We start from the raw sequence: 13,038 nt of genomic DNA, 5'->3' as shown, positions 1-13,038 counted from the left end.
GGAGGGAGATCGAAAGATCAAAAAATGCATATTACTTATATTTTATTACATACCTAGAAATGCAACTGTGAAAGGCTCCCTAACATTTCTGATTTCATCCCAGCGTAACATTTTCCCTGAAAGCACCTACTTCCAACTTAATCAAATCAGTCACTACAAACTACAATTGCCTTACCAGAAATTTGCTTTTCCTCACACTATGCCAGGAACACCTACTTCATTGTCTCACCTATCCTGTGAAGGGAAGAAAAAAGATGACTGCACTTGAAAGAAATCACACTTTGCGGTCTCTCTGAGGAACTCACCTTGCCTTTTTGGTTCCAGGGTTCGATTGTTAAGCTGTCTGGACCAATATCCACAATGTCACCCATCTGAAATCCATCCGTGGGGTGCGGCGCCCAAACAGGCTTTCCGTCTTCCATTTTGAAGGAGGTTATCCAATATCTCCTGTTTCAAAGAAACAGATAAAGAAACACGAGTAACTGTGGAAAAGTCTTAAAAAACATTTCCATTAAAAGTGCACATGTAAATCTCAAGTCACATAAACACTCCTGTCCCTGCGACAGAGGACCTCTGTCTTCTTGCTCCCATCCTGCTGTCTTCTGCCCTCTCTGCTCATCTTTAAATCAGGCCGGTCAGCTGTTCCACCCTTGAGTAACTCCAGCGGCCTCCCCCTGCCTTCAGCCCTGAGTTTAACAGAGTGCGCTTCCCCCAGAGTAGGAATGGAAATGCTCAGTTTGTACCGGTCAAGGTTTTGCACAACAGTCTTGCAGGAATAGATGTTTATGGTGCAAAGTTAGCAAAAAGTTGAAAAAGAACTCACTTTGGATTTGAGGGGAGAGTGACAGTGTTCCTGGGGCCTCTGTGACCCTGGGGCTGTAGGAATGGATTCTCAGGCACATTCTCACAAAGTTGTTTGGCACGTGCTTTTTTTATTTTTCTGATTTCAAATTTACATACAGTAAAATGTACAAATGTAAGTGCCTAAGTTGATGAGCTTAGACAAGGAGCAGAGCTACCGATCAAACACCTTCCTTGATATACAGAGCATTCCAGTCACCCTACAGTCTCTCATAGCTCCTTTTGGTCAGTCATCACCCCTACCATTCCATTAGTTTTGTCTGTTCTTGAACTTCAAATAAATGAGAACATATAGTCCACATTCTTTTGTGCCTGGTTTCCTTTATTTAAAAAGCATTTTTATATTAAACAGGGGGCTGGAGAACTGCCTCAGAAGTTAAGAGCACTGACTGTTCTTGCAAAAGACCTGGATTCAAATCCCAGCACCCACATGGCAGCTAACAACCATCTGTAACTCCAGTTTCAGGGAATTTGGCTCCCTGTTCTGTCTTCCTTGGGCACAGCATGACACAGGTGCACTTACATACATGCAAGGAGTACACATACACAAAAAATAAAAATAAAATTTTCTAAAGTATTTTTATATTAAACAAAGTAAGGTATACTGTTGTGTGTGCTGGTCCACTGAATAACACTGTTTATCCGGTGTCCTGCTGATGACATCTGGGTGGTTCTAGGCTGTGCCTACTAGGGGTTTCAGTCCCTTTTTCCAGCCGTTCTATGAGGCTTCTTTCACTCTCGGCATTCTGAGAGGTAACATTCATCATTCTGTCTACTGAGTAGCCTGGTGGGAACATGATCCAAAATGCTTTAATGAGTTGTGTAGGTTGTAAGATTAATATGTGAATCAGTAAATCTGACAGCAAATGATCCTAGACGTTCCCTTTTCAATACCTCACTGTTTACCCATACTTAAGAAGCAGGTGGTTTACACTCCATGCTGTTCCTTCTGTGTGCCTGGGAACTTCACTTAGGAGCTCTGAGATGCAGTCCCTCGTGACAGTCACAGAGACATGAAGCTGCTAAGGTGCTGGCACTATTGCAGTGTGCCTGCTGGTTAATATTTCCATGTAGTGGCTACACAGTACACTGCTTTCTCCACGTGGTAAACACTATTACACGGGCATGAAACTCTAAAGTAACAAATCAAACGAAGAAGAGACTTTTATTGCCATGTCCACATGTTTGCTTTCCCCCAGATAATCCTCCCATGGCTTTAACATACCATTTATATGTGAGTGATACCCAAACTTATCTCTCTATCTCAGAGCCCCACCGAACTCCCAGATGTTTAGTTGCCTACTGGACACCTAATGTATCTAATAGATACATTATTATCATGTTATTACTCTAGTCTGCATACTAGCCTGTTCTTCCCCATATTAGAAAAGGCAAAAGTACTCAATTCAAATCAAGCCTAGAGTCATCCTCAGCTCCATCCAGATTTGTATCACCCCCTAATTTTGTCAGTTCTTCCTCCCGTCCGCATCTCAAATTCACCCAGTACTCAGCATCTCTCCTGCTACCTTAGTCCAAGCCAGCACTGCCTCTACCAAGACTTCTGCAGTTCCCTTTATGCCTGCTTCTACTCACCCACAGAGCTGCAGTAATCCTTGAAACCTAAACCTCATTTCATTGTGCCATTGTAATTCTATCATGACATGAACTATTTACTGCTTGCTCCTAAGGCCTAGCACAAAATGCGCAACTTAATAGTCACTGGTGCGTGAATGAATTGTTCACGCCATTTGGAAAAAGTAAAAGGAGATAGTAGACTAGAAAGGGTTGAATTCTCTTAAAACCTGGGCTTGAAATTCAGATCCATCACTGACAGGCCCTAAGCAAGTTACCTCTCTGATCTTTATCTTTACAGGTTTCTCTGTGTGGGGTAATATCACTTACCTTACAGAATTGCTGAGGGAATCAAATGACATAAAACTGAGATCATCATTCCAATGGCACCCAATAGACACTGGTCACACAACTCCTACTTTCCCCCACACCCTTTATTTAAAACCACTTATCAATTTTAAGGCACTGGTCTTGTAGCAGCTCTACAAAGGGAAGTTATAGAACAGACACTAGAGATCAGTTAGGAATGATTATCCCTCAAAGGCTAAAAAATTCAAAGTCACAAAGAAATCACAACCTCTAAATTTCAAAAACAGAATGACAAATTCTTTTCAACTATTCAGATCACTTTCCCACTTTAAATAATGTACTGCAACTTCCCAGTGAAAGCAGTGACATTAAAGGCAGATATCTAACACTCCTTCTTTATCAGAGCCATAAGTCTATGAAGTGAGTCTTTAAAGAGTCACCAGTCCGTAAGAATCAGACACAAGACTTAAGGGGGTAACTGGTTAAACGAGGCAATAAGCATAGAATGCTAATGAGGGCAGACTGGTGGCTTTATAGAATGAGGACTGCCAGCACGAAAACCAAATACTGTGTGAGCACCCCAAAACCCAGGTGATGAGAGCACTTCAGCAGAGCGCAGCCTTGCCCATGGCCTGACTTCAGATGTGCAGGCTCCAGAACTGCCAAGAAACTGCTTTAGTTGTCTAAGCCACAGAGCTGTGGTACCTGCTCTAGCACTCCATGCCACTAATATTCCCCTATTGCAATAGCCTTGAACAAAGCAGTCTTTACCATTTTAACAAAGGTTGAATTAATTCTTTAACAGCATAATAATGGAAAGAAATATTCATCAGAAGGTATACAATAGAAAAGAGCCAAGACAACTTTTCAGAGAAAAGAAGAGAGAGGATAAGCAGAACGATATAAAAATGATAAGTGTAAATGCTCAGCATTCTATCAGGAGAAACCCCTCAAGCACCCAAAATAGGAAAGAAGCTCAGCAATAACCAAAGGAAGATATCATTTTGACCACTTGAAATATTCACTGGGACCAACGTATCTGAAATTTTGATATACATAGACAACACTGTCAAATTTCAGAACACCATACACAAAAGATATTACAAATGTCCAGAGATGAGAGGTGAGAAATGGGGCAAAATAACAAGTCATAGCTAAAAGATCATGAATCACAATGGCTTGAGAACACTCCAAGTCAATAAAGCAATGCTCCTAAAATTCTGGAGAAAAGTTATTTCCATCCTAGAACTCCATTAAGGAAATTACCAGTCTAGACAGGGACAATATGACCCAAGACACAGATAAGCTGCGCATGATCAAAGATGCTACTGCCCTAACAAAAGCTGTCTCTGGCCCAGCTTCTTAACTGAACCAATCTTACTGTGACTATGAGATACATACCCTAGAGGAGGCCATGGGGACCTCCTACTTCCCCTTTCCATTAAATTAAATAAGACTATCTTTATAATGCTAAGTTTTTATTAGAAAAACTCTCTTTAAATAGGTCTTCATTTAATTGCTTATGGAATCCTAAATATTCATAATATCTCTTCATTAATGAGTATCTATTTACTCATTCCATCGAAGATGAAAAAAACCTGTATATGCTACTATCTGGTCTCAGAAAATATTTCAGGGCTTGTGAGATGACTCTGCAGGTAAAAGCATTTGCCACCAAGGCTGAGGATCTGAGTTCAATTCCTGGAATCCACATGGTGGAAGGTAAGATCTGAGTGCCACAATCTGTCCTCTGACTGCCACATGCAGACCATGGTGCATACACATTTGTATGCACACACGATAAATGTAAAGAAAGAAAGATGAATACGTTAAAGGCACTGTAAACCAGATGTGGTAGCTCACACCTACAATCCGAGCACTCAGAGACTGAGGCAAGAAGATACCACAAGTTTGAAGCCAGCCTGGGCTATAGGCTACAGTGAGACCCTTTCTCAAAAAAATAAATAAATAAATAAAAAATAAACAAAAACAACAAGCAAGCGAATGACACTATAAAGGAACCCATAAAAAGGCAGCATCAATTCCCAGGGCTGCCATACTGGAAACCTTAAGTACAGGGAAGGCTAACTGCAGAAATACTGAGGGAAAGTTATTCAGCATTGCTGGGATTCCTTAAGGAGGCTTAAAGTTGTCAACATTCCTGTAGGAAGTTACTGTAGGAAGTCAGGGAGGCCTGCCATAGCACACCACCATCAACTGATAACTCTGCACGCACACCTCACTTTTCACTACTCACTTGACAACTGATTTCATTTATTATTTATTTATGCCACACTGGGGATCAAGCACCAGAGTTCTGCTACTGCACTGCACCCCCAGCCTGATGCAGGTTTTTTTGTTTTGTTTTGTTTTGTTTTTTTTAATCATTTTGAGAGAGTCTCCCTGTAGCCCCAGCTGGCCTGGAACTCACTATGTAGACCAGGCTGGCCATGAACTCACAGAGATCTGCCTGACTCTGCATCCCAAGTGCTGAGACTAAAGGCATGCACCACCACACCCAGCTACACTGTATTTTTTTAAATGAGCATGGTAGTAATAACCAGAAGTCATCTACAGAAACACTCAGTGATCCACAGAAAGCACCCATTCTTCCCGTCCTCCCTGAGTGCCATGCTAACTTCTCATTTGTTCTTTGTTGAAAGGAGGCTTTCTAGGGAGGAGCCTACTGAAGGTTAAGAATAATAAATACAAATATAACCACAGGGGCTTGGTGGCTAATGCCTTTAATCCCAGCACTTGGGAGGTAGAGCCAGAGGTGAATCTTTGAGTTCAAGGCCAGCCTGGTCTACCTAGTGAGTTCTAGGGCAGCTAGGGCTACAGGGAGACCCTGTCTCAAAAAGACTTAAAAAAAAATTATACATACAGCTATAAAATGGGATATATATATAATTCTTTTTCCTCTGGATCAGTGAAGAGTCCAACAAACTTTGTATGATGTGTGCAAAGTAGGGAGATACAATCTACAAAACGAGCCACTACCTGCCATCTCACCAGGACCGTCAAAGTTACCCCTTAAAAGGTAGTGCTGTGAGGTGTAACACTGCCTTCTATTTTCTTAGCTAGCTATGCATTAAGCAGCACCTAAAAGCAATCTGGGGTTAGGCTGAAAGCGTCAGCAGAAGGTAACTAAGGAGGGAGGAGGGAGTGTTAAACAGTACAAGCAGACACCAGGAGGCCTGCCTACACTGCCATTCTTTCACTTCTTTAGCACCTGCTATGTGTCACCGATGGCTAAGTGTCCAGAATAGATGGTGGCCAAAACGAAAGGTGTCTGCCTCAGGGAGCTTTGTGTCCAGTAGGAAAATGGCCGGTGAGACAGAAGGAGAAACAAAATGGGCAGATCTCTGTCCTAGGAGCCCTGACATTCTAGCAGAGGGGATGGTACGAAGGTAAGATGGCTGTATCAAATTGACCATGTGAAGAGATCACTCTCTCAGCTGGCCAGGTCCTGGTGTGCACCTCTGGCACAGGGCTTCCCATTGGCAACTCCCCTCACCACTATTAGGTTCTGTGGTGGTATCCAGACACAGAAAACGGCACTGGTTGACAGCTGGCCAAGGCTGCTCTGTTCTGTGTGTACGTAATGCAATCTTTCACTTGGCATTTCTGTCCCGTGAGCGAATACTTGCACACCAAAAATCTTTAAAACTTTTCAGCAGAATTCTTTTCATCACCAAATTACCTCTGAAAATCCCTTCCTAAAAGTTTAGGTATTATTCTATTATGCCTTAATTAAACATTAGTGTTGAAATTTATTGTGACTATATTGGTTTTCTGAAAAATAAACATTCACTAACAATGGATGGAAAATGCCACTAAATCCAAATAAGAACAAAGAAATAAGATAACATCTCATGATTAACAAATTCTAAACATGATGCCAATTTAACAAAGAATCTGGATTTATAGTCATTTATTCCTATTTTCAACAAATAGTTATTGAACATCTACTGTGTGCTAACCACTGCTTTAGGTTTAGACTATGACAGGACAATTCAAGTCAACTGTTTTTCATTGTAAAACATAAAAAAAGAAGAATGTCTGCAACACCCTCCCAAAGGCCCAGCTGACAACAACACTAGTTCTGGGGACTGACCATGAAGACCCTGTAATGTATCCATCAGTGTTTAGAGCTAAGTCCATTACCACCTCATTCCAGGAATGGGACCACCAAGCCTAATATCAGCAAAGCTGAGTAGGCCAAGACTAATGTCCTATCCCCCAAAGCAGTTTAAGAAACAGCCAATATTTCATTGAGTTTATCAAATGATCACTAATTATCTTTAAGAGTCTAATAACATTATTTCAAATCTGACAATATCAGAAAAATCAGTAAAATGCTACATAATCTAAACTGTCAAGATTGGTTATATGTTTTTCTTACAGATTTTCAGCTGTGTGTCTGAGACTAAACACACCAAGTTACTTCAAAAACTCAAAATTTCCTTTACAGATATTAAAATACCAGAATGCATAACAGTATCTTCAATTTTCCATATGCTCATTATTGATTACATCCAGAAAATAGTTTCATAGTTTGTGTTGCATTTACTTTGAAAGTCACTTCTTAAAAGTATGGGAAAAAAGGAATTAGTAAAAGACTGAAGACTTCATTTTTTTCTACCAAGGGACAGTGTTGATCTCCCAAAAAGTGATTGAAGAGAAAAAAACAATCAAATTTCTAGAAACCAAGCTGAACCAAAGAAAGGCCTCTTTAAGAGAGACCAGTACACAGCCACACTCTGCTCGAGGTTAAACATTCTTCAGTTTAAGTCACATGCCTTGGGTCAACGTTATTCTCAAACTTTTCAAGGACTAAAAGATCCATATGTGAACATGTGACTGAAACCATAGACTAAATGGTACTCTATGAATAATCAAGGTGATTAAGAAGTCTGAGCAATCATCAGTCTTTTTAAAAAGAATCTGTGACCTCTTACATTTTAGCTCCCCTCTAACTTTCCAAACACAACTTGAAAATTTTCATCTATCATAACAAAGGCATTTTAGGAAGTATGTTCATCCAGTCGAATTCAGGCAACACAATTCAACTGAGATAAGAACGGATTAAATGGGGAAAAAAATCAAATACTAGCAATCCAGAGGAACAAGCTATGAGGCCCCAGAGGAGGACCAGAGGCTGCCGCTCAACGAGGTCTATTCTCACATAAATGAGCCACTAAAATCTACAACACTCAATAAGTTTTCGTATAATTCACAAGGCTAAGATGCTTTCAAACTATACCTACTTGAGGGTAAGTACAGGTGTTCATGCACACATCAAACAAAAACAGGAATTTTTTCTTCCCACAGCTGGTATGTAGTTCAATTCAGCTAATCAAAGAAAACCAAATCATAAACATCACAAACTCTTCACCACATCCTAGACGTTGCATTAAAGTACTTTATACATTTTACCTCACCTAACTACTGAATCTACCAGGTAGCTATTATCCCTGTTTTGGTTTGTTTGTTTGTTTTTTTATGTGTATGCGTATATTGCTTGCATGTAGGTCAGTGCACCCATGTCATGCAATGCCTGCAAAGGTCAGAAGAGGCTGTCGGATCCTTGGGACTGGAGTTATAGACAGCTGTTAGCTGCCATGTGGGTGCTGGGATTCAAACCCAGATCTTCTGCAAGAACAACCAGTGCTCTTAACTGCTGAGCCATCTCTCCAGCCTCTATTATCCCTGTTTTTAACAGAAGAAATTGATGTTTGGTGGTTTAGGTCACATGCTCAAACAGAGCTAACTAGGCAATACACGCAGAGAGGGTCACTGGATGTTCAGTGACTGTCCCACTTTGCTCTCTGTTGCTGTGATTAAACACTTTGACTAAAGCCAACTTGGAGAGGATAGGGTTTATTTGGCCTACTCTTCCAGGTCAGAATCCATCGCTGAGGGAAGTTAGGGCAGGAACTCCAGCAGGGACAGGGACAGGGGCATGGAGGAACATGCATACTGGCTTGCTCCTTGGTTTCTACTCAGCCAACATTCTTATATGTGCAGGACCACCTGCCTAGGAGTGGCACCGCCCACAGTGGGTTGGGCCCGCCTATATCAATTAGCAATTAAGAAAATGACTCAGCAATCAGTTGTCACTATTCTTTTAGTAAGTATTTCTGTTAAGAAACAGTATATTTTAAAAAGAAATGGAGATCTTTTTTAAAGGTTAGAAACTCATTCAATTTTATGTCTTACAGGGTTTATACTGAGTTCAGTATTGTATAACTGTATTAATTCATGGGAGATAATTTGGAAAATATCTCCATTCCCATATACTTTGTTAAAAATAAAAATATATATATTAATTTTTAAAAAAAAGAAAGAAAATGACTCATAGACATAGTCAAAGACCAAACTAATAGAGAAAATTTTTCAGTTGAGGTTCCATCTTCCCAGGTGACTCTAAGTAGCTAACTACAACAGTGACCCAGATCCAACTCTTAATCACTGCACTATATGGCTTTGCCTCAGGAAGCTTCCAGCCTACATCAGCAGCTAGCATTTGTCACTATCTTGAAAAAGACTTATTTATATAATACAACACTGTTCCCTGTAAATGGCACAAAAAATACAGGGGGCTGGAAAGATAGGTCGGTGGGTCAGTGATTAAGAACACCAGCTTCTCTTGCAAGAACCAGGGTTCAGTTCCCAGCACCCACATGGCAGCTAACAACCATCTGTAACTCCAGTTCCAGGGGATCTGGCACTCTCTTCTGACCTCTGAGGGCATTGCACAATACAAGTGCACTTACATAAATGCAGGGAAAACACTCATACACATGAAATAAAAATAAATCAATCAAAAAATATTAAAATACATTGTAAGGGCTGGAGAGATGGCTCAGCAGTTAAGAACACTGATTGTTCTTACGGAAGACCAGGGTTTGAATCCCAGCACCCACATGGCCACTAACAACTGTCTGTAACTCCAGTTCCAGGGGATCTGACGGCCTCTTCTGTCCCCCACAGGCATTGCACAACATGGGTGCACTTACATGCAGGCAATACATGCATACACATAAAATAAAAATCATAAAATATTTTTTAAAATACATTTTAAAAGATATGTAAAGGAACTGGAGAGATGACTCGGCAGTTAAGAGCACTGGCTGTTCTTCCAGAGGACCTGAGTTTGGCTCTCGGCACCCACATGGCAACTAACAATCATCTGTAACTCCAGTTCCAGGGGATCCAACGCTCTCTTCGGGCCTCTGCAGACATTGCATGACACGGGTGCACTTACATACATGCAGATAAAACACTCATACACATAAAATAAATAAACTGAAAAAAGTTTTTAAGGCTTTATGAAAATTGCAGTTACTTCATAAAAATTAAAGTTTATTATTTCTGACATATAAAGTATTCATTTGTATTGGGAGTTAAATTCTTTAATGAATAGATTACAAAAAAAGAACACGGAATTTCCTGGCTTGAGCAATGTATGCTATGAGGCATACCTTTCACAAGAAGTTGATTTTGGTTTCTAGTTAATAATGTATTTAAATGACTAAGAATCAAAATCAAAAAGGATGGGGGTTTTCATTCAAATTTTCATTTTGTTGAATCAGTTATAAATACTTTCATGTTATCATTTCTTTCTTAGCTGGCAGAATGGTCCAAAATATGCAACAAGCACTGTGTCAAAAAGAAAATAAACAGCCTCTGAAAGCATAAAAAGTCTCCTGCATCAAGCCCCAACCGTCTAGACTCTTCTTGTTCCTGCCTGATCTGTCTCTGGGGGATTAACGCCCACTTAAGTCAGTCTTTTAAGATCAACCCCACACTAAAGTTAACAGGATCAACACACACACACACACACACACACACACACACACACACACACACACACGAGCGCGCGTGCTTCCTGAGCACTCCCTGGTCTGAACTACAGGAGCAGGTCACACCTGAAAGGGCACAGTCTGAAACACTGACAAAACCAGACACTGGTGACTGCTACCACCAAGAAGCTCTGTGTCTTGTTTAGATCCTGTGACCTACAAGAGCTAGAGGGGAAAAGCACAGCCCACAAGCCTTGTTTAAAAACATTGGACAGCTGCCTGTCTGAAACCCACACACCTTCCCTTGAAAAGTACTATAAAAGATCTCTCAGGTCAAGGGGTGAGAGCGCTGCTGGAAGACAAGAGCCTGTGATTCCAACAGTCAGTCTGCTGTCAACAAAGCTCTTTCTTCCTCAGTCACTATGCCTCTGGATTTACTGACCCCTTCAGGTGGCAGTGTTTATACCTGTTTTTTTCCTCTTTTCTCACATCACAACAAAGATGACTCCTGTGACCTAAAAACATATGGCGATTTTGCCCTAGCAGCCAGCAAACTATCAATTCTGCAGCAGTGGACACCTGCTGGATGTCCACTAGTCTCATTCAGTTCTTACACTGCATACCTAAAGTCTTGACCACTCAGACCCATAGTTTGGATGCCACTTACAAGCCATAAATTGTTTTGTGGGTGTTTCTAACACACTGGCTATACATTGGGGTTCCCAAACACCCTCCTTGCATTCAATTAACTTGCTCAAGCAGTTCACACAACTCAGGAAAACACTTACTTACATGTACTGGCTTATAAAAGATATTACAGGGGGAGCCTGCTCAATGGGTAAAGGGCTTACTGATCAAGCATGAGGAAATGAGTAGATGTAAAAGCCAGGTGTGGTGGCACATATCTGTAATCCCAGTGCTGGGGGAAGAGGAGAAGAGAAGAGGCAGGCAGACCCCTGGAGCTCAGTGGCTGGCCAGCCTAACCAGGATCAGTGACAGGCCTTGTCACAAAAAAGATAGGATGAACGGTAATAAGAGGAAGACACCTGATCCCTTTGACCTCTGGCTACCACACCAGCATACACACACACACAACAGAGAGAGGGGGAGGGAAAGGTGAAGAGAGACAGAGAGGCAGAGAGGCAGAGAGAGAGAGAGAGATTACAAGGATACAAAGAGATGCATAGTATGAAGTGTGGGAGTTTCCTTTTGGGGGTTTTATGGAGACTTACTTGCGAAAGCATGTGTGCAGCACAGACAACCATTTCTAAACATTAAACTAAAGGATGTAGATGTGACCTCAAGAAACTCAGCAGGGCCTGTTTGCTCCAGCATTCTTCCTGGCCTCTCTATGCAGTGTTCTTCCTTTCTAGGTACAGGGCAGAATTATCTGGGGTAAGGAATGTCTTACCATTGTCTGACGAGGTAAGGGAATCTATAACCAGATCTAAGACAGAAAGACAGTGAAGGATTAGAGTCTCTAAAACCCACCTTGGAGAAGAGAAATTCTAGTTCCCATAGCCTGCATTAAAACCAATATATATATATATAACATATATGTGTATATGACATGTCGTAATATGTCCTATGTTACAGTATCACAAATAATACAGTACAAAAACTTAAACTATTTTTTCTAATTTATTTTCAAAGATCATTTGAATTGTTTCTACTCCCACTACCTATCATGTTTTAAAACAATAGCAATTAAACTTGATCTAAACATGCAAATGCAGATTTTCTGTTTTAAAAATAATTTTATTCCTCGCCCTATGCTTCCCTGGGCCTGCACCAATAGCCGCAGGCCTCTCTCCGGGTAAGTCCATCCCGCCCTCCATGCCTTGACTCCCCCAGCCTCATTCACCTTCCCATCTCCCCCGCCTATCTCTCCTCCTAGTTTGGGTCCTGCCCCATTCCTTGTCTTGGGGCCCCAGACACCTGGGGAACCAATACTGCTTCCTGATCCTTTTCAACCAGACCAACGTAGTGCCTTCTCTGGGCCCCAGGAGCACTGCTTCTGGGCCTGGACCCGCCCTCATCTCCCTCTGGTTCCCTGGGCCTGCACCACCCGCCAGCCTCTTCCTAGGACACAGGGGCAGACCTTTCCTCTTCCTGATCCTTTGCATCGAGACCAACACAGCTCCTCAGTGCAGTCCCAGGAGTCCTTGGGGCCTCTTCCCGCCCCATCTGCCTTTGCATCTCTGGGTGGCACGGCCACCAGCTGCCCTAGACCAGCATCTTTCCTGGGCCAGACTCCCAGGCCAGTACAACCCCCAAATTGCTGAGGCCAAAATCATTCAGACCTTAGGAGAAAGCCTAAAAACATCTGACCCTCATCTGAATTGGGCCTCTGTGGGAACTCCTGAAGACAAAAGCAATCCTGCCACTCCAATATAAAATCAAAAGAGAGAACTGGAAGCTTAGAGGAACCAGCCTTTCATTCCCAAAAAGTAAACCATAAAGTCACATAAAGCTCACAAAAAGAAGA

The 13,038-nt window shown here is 41.6% G+C and overlaps 1 protein-coding gene across 5 annotated transcripts in view; it reads right to left on the bottom strand.

Annotated features, from left to right (window-relative positions):
- The window catches only part of Myo6 (myosin VI), a 169,189-nt gene that overhangs the window by 99,443 nt on the left and 56,708 nt on the right, over positions 1-13,038 (bottom strand). For all 5 annotated transcript variants that reach the window (XM_029560601.1, XM_029560602.1, XM_029560603.1 and 2 more), the window contains exon 2: positions 306-447. In XM_029560601.1, coding sequence (XP_029416461.1) covers positions 306-422 — 117 coding nt within the window. In that variant the 5' untranslated portion in view covers positions 423-447. The remainder of the gene's footprint in view (positions 1-305; positions 448-13,038) is intronic.

Source organism: Nannospalax galili, unplaced genomic scaffold (genome assembly GCF_000622305.1).
Source record: "Nannospalax galili isolate Female #2095 unplaced genomic scaffold, S.galili_v1.0 scaffold512, whole genome shotgun sequence".
Lineage (NCBI taxonomy): Eukaryota > Metazoa > Chordata > Mammalia > Rodentia > Spalacidae > Nannospalax > Nannospalax galili.
This window is presented reverse-complemented; position numbering and strand designations above follow the sequence as displayed.